Source organism: Chiloscyllium punctatum, chromosome 32, assembly GCF_047496795.1.
Source record: "Chiloscyllium punctatum isolate Juve2018m chromosome 32, sChiPun1.3, whole genome shotgun sequence".
In the NCBI taxonomy this organism is placed as follows: Eukaryota; Metazoa; Chordata; class Chondrichthyes; order Orectolobiformes; family Hemiscylliidae; genus Chiloscyllium; species Chiloscyllium punctatum.
In genome coordinates, this window is record NC_092770.1 from 67,953,882 (window position 1) to 67,974,747 (window position 20,866).

The following is a 20,866-nucleotide window of genomic DNA, read 5'->3' on the forward strand; positions in this document are numbered from 1 at the left end:
TCCAACTCAATAGCCTGTTCCTGCCTTTCCGCCATATCCTTTCATCCCTTTAGCCCAAAGTTATATCCAACTCTTTCTTAAAGATCACACAATGTTTGTCTGCAGTAACAAATTCCACAGGCTCACCATTCTCTGGGTGAGGAAATTTCTTCTCATTCCATGGTTTACCTTGTATGTGACGACTGGTTCTGGACTCCTGTGCATCCAGAACATACATTCTGCACTTACCCTACCTCGTCCTGTTAGAATGTTTCTATAAGAACCCCATCATTCTGACCTCCAATGAATATAATCCGAACCGATTCAACCTCTCCTCATATGTTATATGTCATATGTTATATGAATCAGTCTGGTACACCTTTTTTGCACTCCCTCCATAATAAGAGCATCCTTCCTCAGATAAGGAGACCAAAACTGCACACAGTACTCCAGGGGAGGCCCTGTATAATTGTCGCAAGGTATCCACGCTCCCATTAGTATGTGAAAATCATGGTCAACTGGAAAAATCCAAAGCTATGTCTAGGAAATCCAAGAAGGTTAACTAAAAAAGCAACAGTTTCAAGAGTGGGAATCTGAGTCATTGTTACCTGTGACCATTCCCCTGTAATCCATATGTATTCACAAGCTGCAATTATGCAGTTTTGCATGGAAGGAGGTCTTGCTGAAAGGTTGCAGTAGCTTTCTTCCACTTGTTTCCGAATGTGATTGACACAAAGCACCTTGCGGGTTTGTATACCTTGACCACATGATGCAGAACACTGGAAAACAGGAACAGAAAGATACGTTAGTACCAAAATGGGATTTCCTAATGGCTTTTGCGGGATAGAATTTCAAGAATTTATGCTATCTCACTCAAACTGCGAATCCAACATAATCTACTTTACAGACCGATTCTGACATATTGATAAGTGTCCACCCTATCTGAAGATGGATCCTGCACAATTAGACACAGTGGTCATGTATACAACAGAGACAAATTCTGCTTTGACATTTGCCTTTTCAAGAGCCTGCATTCTGAAATAAAAGCCCATCTACCAATACTATCCAAGTGATCCACGTCAGACATCCAGGTTATATTGACAAGTCTGTTTCTATAACATGTATGACTTGGGTGAAATCTTCTGTTTCCAGTTAGGCCAAGCTTGGAATTTAGTGATGACATCATCCATGGGAATTACATTTTGGGCAACGATTCCCATAGCATTCCATGCTCCTTTACGTTCCACCACAACTGAGTTCCAAGAGGTACCAATTTACAATCACATAAGGGCCCATCTCACCCCTGCAGGCAACCAGCACTTGATTGAGGTACATTGGACTTCAGAGAGAGGATTCTTATCCCCTCTACTCGTCCTTCTAGCTCTCCTAAGCTAATTGTGAGGATGCTGCTCTCCTTTGGACCACTATCACAACTCACAACAAACACTGATTAAGTCCAAAGGGTCCAGCAGGTCTGACAGCCTCCATGGAGAGGATAAATACAACCTTCAACAAGCTACTCTTGAATCGCATTTGAAAAACTTCCCAAAGTTTCTTGAATGATTTCTGCGCAGAATTTGAACTGAAATTAAAGGGGTCCAAAGACCTCAGGCCTTGTTACAACAGAGTTCTGAAGAAGCATGGGATTCTCAGAATCAGTTAGATGTCCACTGTGCCTTGACCGATCAAATGAATGAATGATTTTATTGTCACATGTATCTGGAGAAAAAAACAGTGAAAAGTCTTGTGTGGCCACAATCTGATGCCATTTTAGATGACAAAATGACTTAAACAGAGTGTCATCTTCTGTTCAACTGATGGAAAAATATAAAGTCAATGGTGAAAAGGAGACCTTATATGATCCTTAACTGGCCACATTAGGACCTCAGTTGTGGTGGGGCACAAAGGTTGCCCATGCGACTTACAGCCAAAAACATCTCTGACGTGGAGGTGCTGGTGTTGGACTGTGGTGGACAAGGTCACATGACACCAGGTTATCGTCTAATGGGTTTTTTTTAAACCACAAGCTTTCTGATGGAGTTCTGAAGAGGGCGCTATGCTCCGAAAGCTTGTGATCTCAAATAAACCGTTGGACAAAAACATTTCTGGAACAAGTTTTATCCGAAACTAGCATGTTAATGGGTGCACTAGTAAGCTGAGCTTAAATTACTTCAGCAAATTCCCCACCAAATCTCACTTCACCCCCACGGTTCTCCTTCACAGATTGACATCTAGATCTTTACTACAGTAATTGGTATTGAGTGAGCACAGCGAACCTGCTATAACAGACTGTAAATAGTAGACCAATTTATACCGGCTGGATTTCGGTCTTCAGCTCTAATTACATGTCGTAAATCATCTGAGACATATACAATAAAAGATCCTTTTACTAGATTTCAAGGACACTTGAATGAAAATGCTGCATTAAATCTGCAAACATGTCGTTTTCATTTTTGATCAACTACTCAATGCCCGCATTATAAATTAACATGTTTGTAGAAATATGTGTGGCTTTACTGGTTTTAACTTAAAAAAACACTTTTTACCACAATGTAAACTGACGTCTATTGGGGTCTCATATGTAGCATATTTGGTAAATGAAATAATCTAGGCATCCTAATCCACATTGTCTGGACTTCCCCTATGTAATGGTGCATTCAGCCTATGAAATGGACGAGTGAATTCCTGAGTTGGAAGGTCTTAGGAAAGATTTGTGCAAAGGTGAAAATAAGCAAAAAAAAGGGGGAGATTTCCACATCAGTGGAAGGACATTGATTTTTTTAATGTTACATTCAGTCAGAACAGGATATATCCAAGGGACAGGAGGAAGAGAAGTACTTGGATCATTACGTTTGAATGTTCAATGTATTTGACACAATGAATTAATTTTTCTTGAGCGCAATGACATATTTAGTATATTTAACTTGCCCTGTTATTTAGGTACTCTTTCAAGATCTGTACTGACAGTTTTTCACCTCTGGTCTCAAATTTAGATCTCTGCGCTCCCTGCTGAATCAGGAAACTCTCCAAATCCCTCTTGAGGATCGTAATTCAATTGAGCCAGCAGTCACTCACTGTGTTAGCTGGCAGCTGAGTCCACATATTGGCAAGTTTACATACTAAGTAAAAGAATTGGGGAATTTTAAAAAGGGAGCATCCCTGCAGAGTGATACAATTTCTAGTATGCTTCGTTTCTTTTTCTCTCCTTTATAGAAAATGTATTCTTTCATGGTATATTGGCAATATATGCAAGGCCAACATTTGTTACCAATTGCCTTGAACAGAGTGGACTGGTAGGCAATTTAAGATAGAACCACATTGCTATACACCTGCAGTCATAAATAATCAGTTCAGGTAATTCCCCTAACGACAGTAGTGAACCAGATGGATTTTTATGACAACGATAGTTTCAGAGTTACCATTACTGTGAAGAGTTTTCTCTTCCAGATTTCGTTAACTGACTTCAAATCCCCCAACTGCCCCAATGTATCTGTCACAGCAGAGTTATTTGTGCTTCAAATTCTAACCATACTTGGAATGCCTCTGCTCCCTATCATTTGGTGAATACTTGCCAACGATTAATTTGACCAATTTCTGACAAAACCTTTGATTAGACGGGTGTAATTACAACATTTAAAAAAAGGCATCTGGATGGGTATATGAATAGTAATGGTTTAGAGAGATATGGGTCAAATGCTGGCAAACGGAAACTAGATTAGTTTAGGATACCTGGTTGGGATGGACAAGTCGGACTGAAATGTCTGTTTCCATGCTATGCATTTATGAATCTATAACTCTACTATGAAAAGTAAAGCCATTACTGCTTAGTACACTCTGTTGAATGCTGTCAAATTGATTTACATGACTTGGAGATGCCGGTGTTGGACTGGGGTGGACCAAGTTAAAAATCACACAACATCAGGTTATAGTCCAACAGGTTTATTTGGAAGCACTGGCTTTTGGAGCGCTGCTCCTTCATCAGGTGGTTGTGGAAGTGAAGATCATGCTCACAGACACCATCACACACCACCACCACAGGCCCATTGACACCACAAACTGCCAGCTCAAAGTGGAGAGGATCTCCAAGAAGATAACGGATATTGACACAGAATTCTGTGAGCATGATCTTAATCTCCGCAACCACCTGATGAAGAAGCAGCGCTCTGAAAGCTAGTGCTTCCAAATAAACCTGATGGACTATAATCTGGTGTTGTGTGATTTTTAAAATTGATTCACTGCAAATGATCAACAACAAAGGAAAAATAATATGTATTTTTGCCATCAGACCAGTGAAGTAGAAGATTAACAATATTATGTTGAAACTGATATAATGTGTTTTTACAAAAACATGGCACTTCTAGCTAAGCCAACATTGACTGCTTGCCCCTAGTTGCCTTTGAAAAGGTGATGGTGAGTTAACCTGTTTAATTTGTGGAGTCTATGTGCGCTAGGTACAATGCGGTTATAAAGAGAAGTCCAGGATTTTTAATTCCGTCATAGTGAAGGAACAGCGATATAGTTCCAAGTCAGGATGGTGTGTGAATTGGATGGTGTTCTCATGTCTCAGTCATCCCAGCTGGGAAAGGTCATGGCTTTGGAAGGTTCCATTAAAGTGGCCTTAAGGATAATCGAGCAGGAGTCAGTCATTCAGTGCCCACTGCATCATTCTAGTTCATGGTGTGTGTTGCACTAGAGTTTACACACAGTGGCTGTTGAGAGTTGATGGTGGAGGGAATGAGTATTGAAGGTATTGGACCTTGTGACAATCAAGTGGGTTGCTTTTTTCTGATGTTATATTGAATATTAACAATTTTGCATTCATGTTGGCAAGTGGAGATTATTCCATAAGACCCGTGACTTGTACTTTGTAGATGGTGAAAGGCTTTGAGGAGTCAGGATATGAATTACTTACCAGAGTATATTCTGACCTGCTCTTGGAGTTACACCATTTGTCGAGAGTGTGGTGCTGGAAAAGCACAGCAGGTCAGGCAGTATCCGAGGAGCAGGAGAATCGACATTTCAGGCACAAGGGCTTATGCCCAAAACGTCAATTCTCCTGCTCCTCCGATGCTGCCTGACTTGCTGTGCTTTTCCAGCACCACACTCTTGACTCTGATCTCAAGCATCTGCAGTCCCCACTTTCCCCTATTTGCCCAATTCCATATTGAAAGAGGTGGATTTTGTGGTGGCAATGCCATTGAATGTCAAAAGGGATGTTCAGATTTGCTCTTGATGGAGATCGTCATTGCCTGGCATTTGTGTAGTACAAATCTTACTTGCCACTTATCAGCCCAAGTTTGAATGCTGGGCAGGTCTTACTGCATTCAGCCATGGACTGCTTCAGCATCGGAGGTATTATGAACAGCGATGAACATTGTGCAATCATCGGTGAACATGCCCACTCTGACCTTAACAAGGAGAGAATATAACTGATGAAGCAGCCGAAGATATTTCAGGCAAGAATACTATCCTGACGGCCTCCGGCAAAAATGTCCTGGGATTAGAGTCATAGAGTTATAGAGATATACAGCATGGAAACAGATCCTTCGGTCCAACCCATCCATGCTGACCAGATATCCCAACCCAATCTAGTCCCTGATTGACCTCCAAAAACCACAACCATCTCCCTAAGTGTCAGGAATGACTTCAACCAGTGGATAGTTTTCCCTCGAATTCTCCATAACACCAGCCATGGTTTGGATACTTGAGGCCACATTTGGTCAAAGGTTGCCTTGATGTCAGAGGTAGTCACCATTATCTCACCTTGAGTTCGGGTCTTTAGTTCATGTTTGGACCAAGTCTGTAATGAGCTGAGTGGCCTTGGTGAAATTCCAACCTAAGTGCCAGTGTGCATGTTACTGCTGTTTAAGTGCTGCTAGATAGCAATGTCAATGACCCCTCCCCAACCTCTGCTGATAATTGAAAGTAGGCCAATAGCATGACAATTGGCCAGGTTGATTTGTCCTCCTTTTATGTGTACAGGACATCCCTCAGCAATTTTCTATGTTACCAGGTAGATGTCAGTGTTGTAGCCATACTAGAACAGCTTGGCCAGAGGTCACAACTAATTCTGGAGCATAAGACTTCAGTTTTGCGCTATCCAATGTTGTCAGTGTTTGGCATGATATCACAGGGAGTGAATTATAATGGCTGAAAGACTGGCATCTGTGATCTGGGATCTCAGGAGAAGACTGAGTTGCTCCTTTAATTGGTAGGTCTAACTGCTGAAGATAGATTCATATTATTCAGTTTTGCCTGTTTCACTGATGTTCTTGTCTCTTCCATCATTGAGGATTGGGATATTTGTATAGCCTTCACCTCCAGTCAGTTCTTTAAACTTCCACTGCCATTCAGGACTGGAGGTAGAATGACTGCAGAGCTTTGATCTGATCCTTTGGTTATGGGATTGCCTTGGATCTGTTTGTCACATGGAACGTACACTGTTTGGCTTCCAAGTATTTCTGCACTGTAGCTTCACCAGGTTAACATCCTATTGTTAGGCATTCCTGGTGCTGCTCTCAGCATTACCACCTAAACACTTAATTGGCCTAAGGTTGATCTCCTAGCCTGATCGCCATAGTAGACTGGGGGATATGCTAAGCCATATTTGCTGACTGTGATTGTGTATAGTTCTGCTGCAGCAGATAGCCCAGAGAACATCATGGATGGTCAATTTGGTTTGCTAGACCTGTTTGAAATCTATCCCATTTAGCATGGTGATAGAGGGACCAACATGAAGATGAATATCCTCAGTGTGAATACAGGACTGTTGGCCAGAAGGGTTGTGCAACGGTCGTCTCACAATATTGTCATGGATTAATGTGATAGGTTGAATGGTGAAAATGTGATATCGTAAGTTTTGATGTAGTGCTCCAGTAAGGCTGTACTTCTGAACACTGCACTCAATTCTGGTTACCAGAACAGAAGGTAAATGTCAAACCTTGTGAACTATACAATCTGGCATTAAAGAGCTGAGTTATGAGGAAAAATTGCAAAATTTGCACTCTTCAGGCTTGAAAGGATATGAAGATAAGAGAAATTCAACTGTATTGGATATTAAGTAGATTATAAAAGATTAGATTAGAGCATAATTTCAAGGCATATGAGAATTATTAACTGAAGGGGGTTTAAAATGATTAACTTGGTAGGCGTTCTTGAATAAAGTTCTGCAGAAAGAACCTGATGCAATAATAAGAGTTGATGGCAAAATATATTCTTACAGTTTAAAGAAGTACAGTTTTTTTGGATTAGATTAGATTCCCTACAGTGTGGAAACAGGCCCTTCGGCCCAACAAGCCCACACTGACCCTCCAAAGAGCAACCCACCCAGACCCATTCCCCTATATGTTACACATAACACGACGGGCAATTTAGCATGGCCAATTCACCTAACCTGCACATCTTTGGACTGTGGGAGGAAACCAGATCACCCGGAGGAAACCCATGCAGACATGGGGAGATTGCACAAACTCCAGACAGACAGTTGTCCGAGGCGGGAATTGAACCCAGGTTCCTGGCGGTGTGAGGTAGTTGTGCTAAACACGGTGCCACCATGCCACCTCAAACGTGGACATCACAGGGGCAGATTGTGGGTCATGAGTAGGTGGCAGCTGATTGCAGAAAGAGTTATGGGATTGCTTAGGGCAGGACGGTTGGTGGGGGGGGGGGGGGGGGGGGAGCAGAAATGCCTGGAGGAGAGAGCACACCTGCTGTGCTTGGCCCACAAGCCGTGCTTCAAAGGCAATTAAATGCTCCAACTTGCTATTACTTCTTTCCTTCACATGTTGAATTTCCCCAACCATGGAAAACCTGGACCAAGGCTATTAATAGTCTGTTATAATGTAAGGTACGCAATTTCATTAACATACATCTGACCTAATGTTGAGAGCAGTTTGGACTCCTGAACCCACTCTCAAAGCCTCACAAAACCCACGTTTGTTAAAAATCAAGTAGTCATTTTGAAAGCTGAATTGTAATTATATTTTAGGGTTTTAAAACTTTTAAAGTTTCCCTATCCACTCCTCCAATTGTTTGTAAAATTCTTTGAACCTTACCTGTCAGTACAGATGGAGAATAAACAGGTTACAGTGATAGGCAGACTTAATGCAGGCACCTGAGAAAGCCATAAATGCTGACAGAAGGCATAGGATTGAGCTCAGCAAGATGCCTATCGTCCAACAGACTTATTTGGAAGCACTAGCTTCTGAAATGCTGCTCCTTTTTCAAGTCATTGTGGAGCAGGATCATAGGACCCAGACTCTATAGCACAAGATCATAGTGTCATGCAACTGATACGGTATATTGAACAAACCTAGATTGCTGTTAAGCCTTTAATCTTTTAGAATGGGTTGCACATTCCAATTCATTAATTCATAAATCCCTGAACTACTTTCAACTCACATTCCCAAGATAACTTAAGGTTTTATATTAGAAAAAGTTGACATCTCAGCTCAGACAATGCAATAAAGGTGTGAGGTTAGAGTCTTCAATCTTGAGTCAGGCTGGTTCTATTTCCAAAGTAGAAACTGATAAAATGTCACATGGATTGACTGCCTGCAGATTGTGTGATTTTTGAACAAATTAGAATGTATCTGCAAATATAACTCTGCAAATGCAAATTCACCCCATAGCCTTATATGTGTGTGTGCAATATTATTAATGAATTGAAACCTGAAACCCATTCTAAAAGATGAAAGACATAACAGAAATTCAGGTTTGTTCAATATATCGCATCAGTTGTAAATATTATAGTCTTTTGCTCTAAATTCTATGTCCTATGATTCTGTCCCACTAGCTACCTGACAAAGGAGCAGCGCTCCAAAAGCTTGTACTTCTATACAAACCAGTTGGACTATAATGTGGTGCTATGTGATTTTTAACTTACTGAAGTGAAGAATTGCAGTGTGTCTTTCAGTTGGTGTCATTACATGAACATAAGTTGTACCAATTTATCTAAATGAATCTGTCACATATCCTGTATTATCAACAATTACGACATACAGCAGTTTGACGATTCCAAACAAGCTTCACCTCTTCAGGCATTTGCCTACAGGGAAGCTGGTGTAAAAATGCATGAACATCCAGTTCAGATAATTTGACTGTTTATCCCTAAGTTTCTATTACAGTACAAATAGATTGATAGCATTGTTAATCAAAATCAGATTCCCCCAGAGCACTTGCTTCTGAATAACACAACTAGACAAAATAAAATATCTACATTAGGCCAAATGGAATTGCTACATGAAAAAGATTGCCGGCAAAACCTTTTCTTTAACTGAAGAATTAAACTCTGGACTAAATCCCTTAAGAAACATTTTAGATGCTCAAAGACACAATGATTTTGATATGATTGAAATGCAGTCCAACGCAGAAAGCAAGCAGCAGAAATACAAACTGCTGTCACAAATTCAGAGACATTCCAGGAACATGTCACTGGACAGGCTTTTTTATAAATGAGTGAAACAGCTATACTACAGGGTTAAAGTTCTGGAGCAGCAAGTAAGGGAACATTTAAACAATCCTGTCTGGATTTTCTTTGGAGACAGTTTGTGGCTTCCTTTCGAGTTCCCATGCATATCTGGTTTGGCACCTGGTCAAATAACTGTAGGCACTATTTATGCAAACATTTATTTGAAGTCCTTACTCCAGAGGAAGCCCCATAAAAGAAGCCCCTCTGTCATTTCTGACGTTAACTTTTTCATCTTATCAGGCCATACTTACATCTTCCCATTCATCTGCAAGCCATTCATAGTGCAGACAGTCAGGCAGCCGGCACTGCTGTGTGCCGGCTGGCCGAGAGAATGGATCGCACGTCTCCTCGCTTATTCGACCTACGCCCTTCAGCCGGCAGAAGACCTCCCTCTGCTGATATCCGACTCCACAGGTCACCGAACACTATCAGCAAAAAAAACCAAAAAAGAGCAAGAGAGAGAAAACAACAGGTGAAGGTGAAGACTGTACGAGAATAACAATGTTAACATGACCAGGTGGGTTGAATGCATTCATATTCCTGCATACTTCTTGCATAAAAGCAAAAATTGAAGCGAGGTTAGCAATATATAATGGCCATCCTGTGCAACTGACTTTGTTTGATAATAGTTAAGCTATCTGAGACTTCACGTACGGAGCAAATCGTGTATGAATCGCCGAGTAAGAGGGAGACGGAATTGTTTTTTTTGTTTGAAACTTGACAGAGCAATTACTTCTCCATCAGGCTTACATTCCATGAGAAACCTAACCACAAAATAAAGAGCAGCTGTTGAGGTCAATCAGACCATTCTCCAGATATTTGACTTGGGGGAAGCTCTTCTCTATCAACGGCAGCTGCCGAACTGAATAAATTACTTCGATGTCCCCATTTTCAGGAAACTGATTACTGTATATTCAAAATGACTGGATGGTTTCATTAGGCACGGTTGATGTATAACACTCAGTGTGTTCACCCGTGTCCAATGGTTTTGTAAAATTGGTTTCTGCTTTGAACTCCTGTTTCCTATAACTTGCTTATCTCCATGCAGACTTGTGGTAAAGAAAGACATAGGGTCAGACAGCACAGACACAGACCCATACTGAAGTCTGCCGAACCAGGCTTCCCAAACTAAAGCAGTCCCATTTGCCCGCATTTGGCCCATATCCCTCTAAACATTTCCTAATCATGTACCTGCCCAAATGTCTTTTAAATGTTGTAACGTAGGCATCCACCATTTCCTCTTGCAGTTCATTCCACATACAAACCACCCTCTGCGTGAAAGAGTTGCCCCCTAAGGTCCCTTTGGCATTTTCTCCTCTCACTTTAAAAATATGGCACCTGGTTTTAAACTCCCCAAATCTAGATTAGAGTGGTGCTGGAAAAGCAGAGTAGGTCAGGCAGCATCCAAGGAGCAGGAAAATCAACATTTCAGGCAAAAGCCATGAACTCCCCCACCCTAGGGGAAAGACCCTTTGCTATTCACCTCATCTATACCTCTCATGATTTTAAAATACTCTTACGCTCCAGTGAAAAAGTTGCAGCCTATTCACACTCGCCTCAACTCAAACCCTCCCAGTCCCAGAAACATTCTGGTAAATCTTTTTTCTGAACCTTCTCCAATTTAATCATATATTTTCTATTATGTAGCATCTTTCATGACCTCCAGTGTCTCCCAGTCCCACCGTGTAAAAGTCAATGCCAACTCCACCCACTGGCTTGGCCAGTTCACCCCTCAACAATTTTAGTGTTGCTGAACAAAGAGACCTTGGAGTGCAGGTTCATAGCTCCTTGAAAGTGGAGTCAAAGGTGGATAGGATAGTGAAGAAGGCGTTAGGTCTGCTTTCCTTTATTGGCTGAGTATTGAGTACAGGAGTTGGGAGGTCATGTTGAGGCTGTATAGGACATTGGTTAGGCCACTTTTGGAAAATTGCGTGCAATTCTGGTCTCCTTCCTATCGGAAAGATGCTGTGAAACTTGAAAGGGTTCAGAAAAGATTTACAAGGATGTTGCCAGGGTTGGAGGATTTGAGCTGTAGGGAGAGGCTGAACAGGCTGAGGCTGTTTTCCCTGGAGCCTCAGAGGATGAGGGGCGACCTTATAGAGACTCACAAAATTATGAGGGGCACGGATAGGATAAATAGGCAAAGTCTTTTTCCTGGGGTGGGGAGTCCAGAACTAGAAGGCATAGGTTTAGGGTGAGAGGGGAAAGATATAAAAGAGACCTAAGGGGCAACATTTTCACACAGAGGGTGGTACGGGTATGGAATGAGCTGCCAGAGGAAGTGGTGGAGGCTGGTACAATTGCGACATTTAAGAGGCATTTGGATGGGTATATGAATAGGAAGGGTTTGGAGGGATATGGGCCGGGTGCTGGAAGGTGGGACTAGATTAGGTTGGGATATCTGGTCGGCATGGACGGGTTGGACCGAAGGGTCTGTTTCCATGCTGTACATCTCTATGACTCTAATGTCAAGCTATCAATTGGCTTGAGGTGCATCTTCTGCCCTGACCAGGGAGAATTCCTAATGAAGGGCTTATGTCCGAAATGTCAACTCTCTTGCCCCTCAGATGCTGCCTGACCTGCTGTGCTTTTCCAGTGCCTCGCTTTTCAACCTGACTCTCCAGCATCAGCAGTCCTCACGTTCTCCCTGACCAGGGAGAAAGTCCTGCCTGTAGGGATTTATAGGAATCTATATTCCGAGTGGCTTTCTAGTCCTGATAGTTGGCTGTGACGGAGTTGGCAGCAGGAGGACAGTGGGATGTTGTTGAAACGTGGTCCCAGAGAAGGACTGAATGGAAGGCTGGAGTCGACAAGGATTTGGGGAAGGGCAAAGCTGGAGAAGTGAATGCCTTGGTAAAATGCCTCTGAGTAGCAAAGTGGACCGCAAAAGAAGGCACCCCACCCACTTTTGCCTGGCCACCAATTCACAGTGTTTCACATGGCGGGAAGAACACATATTCTGACCATGAGTAATTAGCGACAGGAGGGGATTCTGAACTGGACACTGACTGGTTACATAAGGGTCTCAAGAATGCCACCTCTGCCCCTAGTAAATGGTTCAAAAGGGTAGGTTCTGGGAATGTTTAATTCTACTATCCCCACCTGACTGCTGCCTTTTAGGGGAAGCAATGCCCTAGTGGTATTAGCGCTGGATTGTTAATCCAGAGACCCAGCATTGTTTTGGGGACCTGGGTTTGAATCCTGCCACAGCAGATGGTGGAATCTGAATTCAATTTGAATTAAGAATCTAATGACCCTGGATCCATTGTTGATTGCCAGGGAGAAACCCAACTGTTTCACTAATGTCCTTTAGGGAAGGAAAGTGCCATGCTTACCTGATCTGGCCTACGTGCGGCTCCAGACCCACAACAATGTGGGTGACTCTTAACTGCCCCCTGGGCGATCAGGCATGGGCAATAATTGCTGGCCTAGCCATCAACACCCTCATCCTGGGAATGAATAACAAATCCCCCTGCATCTGCCATCCTATCCCAGGAGCCTGGAAAATCCAGTCCATGGTCATAAGGGAAATGTCGCAGCCACTACTTAGAGGATTACCCTTCCACAGCTGGTAATTGCTAAATTAGACATAAAAGTAATAATGTAACTGAATAATTTAATATTCTTTAGAAATCTTCACTGCCACAAAACAGTGACTGTGTAAAATTCTCAAAAGGTGGCTAGAAATAAGTAATTTTAAAAACAAGGGCTTATTTAGGGCATTTAGATGGCAGAATATTCAAGAACATTGTACTCTCTGAACCTGGGACTTGTTTGAATCCAATACAGATGGATCCACATTGATAAGTTGTGGGACTACATTCTCTGACTGGAGTAGTTTCATTGATGTTATGGCAGACATTATTGACCATATTTCTATTGAGCAGGAACCCATCGAATAACACAGATTTGTTACTGTAAAACCTACCCTCTGTGAGCAAGTTCTTAGTCTCCTACCCTATGATTGCTTTGGATGTCTTAGTCTCAGGTTTTCACTGACAGTCTTTCAGTGATAATTCCTGGAGCAGTTTTACAATGAGGGCAGGATTTAACTGTCCCCTACTGCTGGGTTAGTAGAGGCAGGGGGAGCAAAGTACAATTCAGCCGGTGCCATTCAGATAGACTGGCAGCTCACTGAGGTGGGACCTCTACCCCTGACTCTGGAGAAAGTCCCAGCTCAGAATCAGGGAGAGAAATCCTACCTTCAGTCAATTAATTCCCCATGGAGTGATAAACAGCTGCAGGGCTGAGATAGCAGCGAGGATGCAATCCTTTCTCAACAGGTAACGGGACCTGCCATCCAAAAAATGCTGCCTCATGCTAAAGGTGCTACGTAAATGCAACGTACAATTATTAGCACACTTATTCAAACCAGTTAGAAGGATAGCTGCTGATGGATATTCCGATGCTGTACAGAGTGCTGTACCAGGGTTGGAGGCCATGGCATATAGAACATAGAACATAGAACATAGAACAATACAGCACAGAACAGGCCCTTCAGCCGAACTTCTAACCTAGATTAAGCACCCATCCATGTACCTATCCAAATGCCGCTTAAAGGTTGCCAATGATTCTGACTCTACCACTCCCACGGGCAGCGCATTCCATGCCCCCACCACTCTCTGGGTAAAGAACCCACCCCTGACATCTCCCCTATACCTTCCACCCTTCACCTTAAATTTATGTCCCCTTGTAACACTCTGTTGTACCCGGGGAAAAAGTTTCTGACTGTCTACTCTATCTATTCCTCTGATCATCTTATAAACCTCTATCAAGTCACCCCTCATCCTTTGCCGTTCCAACGAGAAAAGGCCGAGAACTCTCAACCTATCTACGTCCGACCTATTCTCCATTCCAGGCAACATCCTGGTAATTCCAGGCAACATCCTGGTATCATTAGGGGGGAAACTATAGGGGATTTCACTGAGAGATGCTTGAAATGAGAACATATTCTCTTCTTCAGTACTAATATTCTTTATTTGAACATCCACATTCCTGTTTCTTTCTCAAATACAAGTAGGTAAACAACAATTCTGAAAATTGAAATGGCAGACTGGCACAATAAGTAGATGTTCAAATAATGTCATTAGTTAAGTTTGATTGCTTGGTTGACATGAGCCGTTGTTAAAGGGCTGTGATGTGGAACCGCTGGTGTTGGACTGGGATGGACAAAGTCAGAAGTCACCCGACACCAGGTTATAGTCCAACAGATTTACTTAAGATCACAAGCTTTTAGAGCACTGCTCGTTCGTTGAATGAAGTCACCTGACAAAGGAGCAGCGTTCCAAAAGCTTGTGATTTTAAATAAACCTGTTGGACCACAGCCTGGTGTTGGGTGACTTCTGACTTTGCTAAGGGGCTGGGTCTATGAGGGACTGGGCTGATGATCTGCATTTAGATCCTTTCAAGAGGCTAACTAATTTTGGGAGAGGTTTCCATGGGTAACATTGGCACAGTCTGGAAAGAATTAGCTTGACAGTCTGAATAGCCACTTCATTTTATCCATTGGCTTTTTATATTCTTACATTGCATTCAAGACAAGTTATTTAATATGATTCAAAAACCAGAATGTCACCATCTCTAGCTCTATGGATGCAGAACTGAAGCAGCAAACCTGCAGGAAGTTGTAACTTTCACTGGGTATACCCCTGTGCCCATTCCTATTCAACACAATTTGCTCAGCTACAGAGTCATGCTCACAATTTCCTCACATGGTGAGGCACTGCTTCCAAGCATGATTTCCCTTTCAAACCTTTTGTCAGTGATCGAAAACAGAAAGTCAAGAGACAATATCCAAGCAAAATTAGACAGGGGTACTTTTGAGTGTGTTGGCTTTCACGCACAACATAGGTTTGTAAAATGAAAACAAAGGAAGTATGACATTTTCCATAGCTCTCTACAGCTCTTTTCAAGAAGGGTGCATTTATCCAATGTGTCTTTTCGAAAGATTACTGAAAGAAAAAAGTCAAAATAGAATAAAAAGCAATACGATTTTGGACATTGTTTTTTGATGGTTGGTAAATAGACTCCTTTCTTCAGAATATGAAAGCAATGTTATTCTTTATTGCCAAAGAAAAACAAACACCCTGGCAATCTACCATTTTGATTATCTTTGTCAAATATTCTTACATTAATGCTGTTGATGAATGATTATCTACAACCTACCTGAATTCCTGGTTAAATTTGGTTAAAATGCACTCAGTGAATATGGCATGGAGTTTGAATCTCTGCCAATAGCAATGTAGAATGAGCATTGGGAAAGTCATGCATCTACAGTGGGATTGTGCTTTGATTTTTAATTCATGGAAAACGTACATGCCATGGGTAGAATTAGGAAGTTTGATTTTCTAATGTGCTATTGGTTGGCTTGGACGAGTTGGATCGAAGGGTTTGTTTTGAGCTCTATGACTCTTAATTGTATAGATTCTTAAGATTCTCAATTATGCATACACAAGACCATCTTAGATGGGTTATTCTTAAAAACTGGATTTGCACTTATTTGAGACATTTCAAACCCAGAGAAGGTTGAAATAGAGAAGTACAGATCTTCACCCTGTCTTTCCTATTTAGTTAGATCATATCTCTGATAAACCTGCCACTGCTGGTAAGTCCCAGTTGATATCCCAGAAATTTGGGTCCATCGTGTTTTGTTACATATCCTGCCAGTTTGAATGAAGATACGTTTCATTTTGCAAACAGCTGAAATACAAAAAAAGACCCGAATATATCCAATGAATTAATTCTGGATCAGTAAGAAAAGGCATTGTGACCTCAAACAGCACCAGTCAGTTTATGGAAAATACATCATTACACAGACCAGCAAGGAGTTTTCTCTTGTAGGATAAACTTCACAAATTCGAGTTTGATTATCTCCTATTAGCTTAGCTGCACTTTTCCCAGGTAAACTTGCTGGCTGTCATTTCCTTGGCTTATTGTTCTATGGCCTGGACATCCTGCACAATAGATCTCCCATGAACAAAGTTATTATTCATGATTTCTTTAGCTCTCAATTCACAAGGGCTGTGTTGACCTAGTGATCTAAGGTGGTCTATAGCATAACCTGGAAATCTGGTTTTAATTCCAGTTCAGCTGACATTTTCACCCCAACTTGCAGCACTGGACTCACAGAATTCAAGGTCAAAGTTCTCCTTTAAGATGCAACGTGTCTCCGACACATTTAATTGACAGCCTGTTCTGATGACGGGTCTCATCTGAAACATTTTTATCCTGATCCAGGGAAATTTGTGTGCTTTAGGTGCTTTTGCATTGAAAAAATTCTGAATGTTTTCTTTGCTGCAATTTCAATTTCAAATTAAACTTCACTTGAAGTTGCACAGAGAGAATGAAACTTTCTCCTCAAAATGAGCCTAGCTTCTGCAGCAATGGAGTTAATATAGAGTAGCATAAAGAGCAAACAATGGATTATCAGCACTTGGAACCAGGCCTGTGCCCCAAGATCCCTCTGACTGTTGGGAATATAGTTCCTACAGAAAATTCAATGACATTGGGATTTCGTTTCATAAAATTTCTTTTGGTTCTATTGCAATTGACACTTTTTTAAAATAAATTATTATTTTGGTCACTTTATAACAAATGAATATTTCCCAATTAGTTTCACAAGGTTAATCCAGCCACCTATTTACAGATCAATTACAAATATATGACTGAGTAACTGTCCATCTTGCATGGCTGATTTTTGGACTGATATATTTAGGAAAGGGCAGTATTTGTAATTAGTCAAGCCAACAGACTTGGAGTTAAAACAAAAATTTGCTGCAACTTCAGCCCTCTAGCCAGAGAAAGAACTAGGCCCTGTGACTCAGGGGGATTAATGTTTAGTCCTCATGACCGTCATATTTTTAACAGGAGTGAAATAATATGCACTCTTCATCATCAAGTGGTTAGTTCAGTTGGCTGGATGGCTGGTTTGCAAGGCAGAGTTGGTTCAATTCCCCTACGACAAAGGATTCTCATTCTCAACCTCTCTTCTGGCCTGAGGTGTAGTGATCCTCCAGATAAATTACCGTCTCTCTCTCTCTCTCTCTAAAGGAAGAGCTGTCCCATATGGTCTTCTGGGATAATGGTGACTCTACCTTTACCTTCAGCATCACGATTAAACCAACCTCTTCACCTGAGTGACCCTATCTAAATATATGCAACATTTACAGCTCCAGCTGTGCTCTCTTCAACTACCACAAAGTGTTGAAAAGAATGACAATTATTTTTTTCCAAGTAGACAACTACACTTAGGTTTTACTTAAGACCTGCTGAAATTTAAATAGGAAGGCATTGAATTGGAGAGATTATGATCAAAGTCTAGAAGGTTAGGTGAATGACCATGCGAAATTGCCCACGGTGTTCAGGGATGTGCAGGTTAGGTAGATTGGCAATGCTAAATTACCCATAGTGTTCACGGATGTGCAGGTTTAGGTGGACTGGCAATGTTAAATTACCCATAGGGTTCAGGGATATGCAGGTTTAGGTGGATTGGCCATGCTAAATTACCCATAGTGTTCACGGATGTGCAGGTTTAGGTGGTTTGGCCATGCTAAATTACCCATAGGGTTCACGGATGTGCAGGTTTAGGTGGATTGGCCATGCTAAATTACCCATAGTGTTCACGGATGTGCAGGTTTAGGTGGATTGGCCATGCTAAATTACCCATAGTGTTCACGGATGTGCAGGTTTAGGTGGTTTGGCCATACTAAATTACCCATAGTGTTCACGGATGTGCAGGTTTAGGTGGATTGTCTATGCTAAATTACTCATAGTGTTCACGGATGTGCAGGTTTAGGTGGATTGGCCATGCTAAATTACCCATAGTGTTCACGGATGTGCAGGTTTAGGTGGATTGGCCATGCTAAATTACCCATAGTGTTCACGGATGTGCAGGTTTAGGTGGTTTGGCCATATTAAATTACCCATAGTGTTCACGGATGTGCAGGCTAGTGGATTATGAAGGGTACAAGGATAGGGTAAGGGTCGCGTGGGTTGGATGCTCTTTGGAGGGTACATCTGTGTGGGAAGCCCTTTGAAGGGTCAATGAAGACTTGTTGGGCTGAATGACCTGCTTTCAGACTGCAGGGATTCTATGATGTATGCCCAGTATTCATTTCTGGGCAGTTTTGTTTGTTACCCCTGGTTTCATGAGGAATAAGAGTCAGAAGTGTGGTGCTGGAAAGGCACAGCAGGTCAGGCAGCATCCGAGAAGCAGGAAAATTTATGTTTCAGCCAAAAGCCCTTCATCAGGAATTCCTCTAATCTCCAGCATCTGCAGTGCTCACTCTCACCTCATGAGGAAATAACTCAACTGACTAAAAGCTTTCAGGAAAATCCAAAAATCCTGCGCAACTCAGGAACGAAATCACATTAAGCAGTTCATAAAAGAGTGGATCAGTTTAATTATTTAGCATTTAAAGGTAGAATCCAAAACATCTGGCACTAATCCGAAAGGCTCAAGAGCTTAGTAGATTTCCCCTCCTCAACAACCCTCCATTGAAGACTACGTATTTGGTTTCAAAGCTTTTCAGAAGACAATTAAGATTGTACAGTGTGTGTTACATCCCAATCAGATAATACATTGTATATAGTATGCATTTTCCCAGGGAGCTGGATGTGTGCTACAGATTGGAGCATTCATCCAAAACCATTCTATCTCCAAGCCTGTACTGTGTACATTTTATGCTCTAACATCGACCCTATTATTGTAGTAAGGCCTCATTTTAAAATAAACCAATTTTGCCTCTTTACTACTTAAACTTGACCAAAATCCAATCTATTTCCCCCAGCATTTTATTCAAGCTTGTCACAAAAATGTCGCAACTAATGTCCTAATAGGAGACATGCAGGTCACAGGCACAAAACTGCAGCTGACTTGATAGATAACCTGATTTCAGATCTAAAGTCTTTCAGGATAATGTTTCATTTTAGCAGGGCTTCCCATTAAACAGCCTACACAATTTACTTTCCATTGTTGTCAGAGTTGTGTGCCACATGGGGCCAAACTGCAAGCCCAGTTTTCCAACCCTGCCAAACCAGTATTAAAACTCCATCATCTCAAACATATTCAATTATAACTGCTCGGTACAATTCATTCATTATCCCATGCTCCCTAGTTGACATAGGGGAAGTTTCAATTGCTTTGGCGTGAGGTGGCAGATATTTTTATGAACTCCAGCCAAGATAAAGCTGCCCTTGCCCTTCTCTCCTGCAAATTGCACTTTGTGTGTCCTTTTGTGAAGTCTCGACAATGATAAAACACTCGACATGGCTCTCTGTTCTGTCAACTGAGGGCTTACTTTGATTGCATGAAGGTTACCGGTAGCACCTTTTAAACAGCGGTGGCTAAATTTAATTAAATTAGAAGAAGAGGTTAAGAAAAGCATGAAATTTTAAATAAGAAGTGGAATTCCTTTGAACAGTTTAGTGGGATAAAAGTACAAGCAAACAAATGGCTTCAAAACCCGGTTATTGCAAATGTGTGAATGTTTAGATTATCTTAGTAATATATAAGGGTTTCATGAATTTTAGCATTACTTCCTCAGTGGTTAAACTGGCAATGAGCCCTGGTGCAGATTTATTGTAAATTGATGAAAACCTCAATGCCAAAATTGAAACCTGCTGTGATTGAACCAGTTTGCAATCTCAGGAACAGAACAAACTGAGGAAGCAGAATTTCTTGCTGCTGCCTGTAACCAAGTGCATGATGTGAGAATATGCAAATGAACAGCTGAGGTAGAAAAACTAAATCAAAAAGTGAATCCTCTCTCTTTGATTGGGGGAGGGGGGGAGCATTAATGATGAAGTACCTCATTAAAACAATGTTATATGTGCACATAGAATAACCTGTCGCTGAGAACTTGTATTATACTTTTGTATTAAAACAAAAGTCAGCCTTAACAGAAATACAAATTTAACCAAATATTGAGAAAAATTTAAAGCCAGGCACAAAGGTGAGTTTGGTTTTTTTTCAGGAGGAAACTGAAAGTTTTCAAAGAATTGCATTCAAACTGAAATATTAAGATGTTGGTGATGTGTCTAGCACAAATGTACAAAAGGACAGGTTGGTGGGAGAGAGGTCTCCCCTTATATTTCTTTCCCCCTTCCAGTGAATTCCTGATCACAGCTAGAACATCAGCAAGAATATTATGAAGATATGCTTATTGTTCTCATCAAGACAGAAGTAGAGTCGATGAAGAGGAACCAGTGGATGTCACACTTTGGGATTTCAAAAGGGTTTTTAAAGTCCCACACAGGAGGTTAGTAAACAAATTAAATTGCATGGGATGGGGCAATATACTGGCATGGACTGAGGACAGCACAAAAGCAGAGATTGAAGTAAATGAGTTACGTTCAGACTGGGAGGCTATAAGCAACGTGCTGCAGCAAGGAACAGCCCCAAGTCATTCACCATTGATA

At 41.5% G+C, this 20,866-nt stretch overlaps 1 protein-coding gene across 2 annotated transcripts in view; it reads right to left on the reverse strand.

Annotated features, from left to right (window-relative positions):
- LOC140458248 (A disintegrin and metalloproteinase with thrombospondin motifs 20) overlaps positions 1-20,866 on the reverse strand; it is a 378,126-nt gene that overhangs the window by 50,360 nt on the left and 306,900 nt on the right. For both annotated transcript variants that reach the window (XM_072552607.1, XM_072552608.1), the window contains 2 exons: positions 9,700-9,873; positions 588-758 (listed from right to left, as the gene is read on the reverse strand). In XM_072552607.1, the coding sequence (XP_072408708.1) occupies positions 588-758; positions 9,700-9,873 (345 nt within the window). The remainder of the gene's footprint in view (positions 1-587; positions 759-9,699; positions 9,874-20,866) is intronic.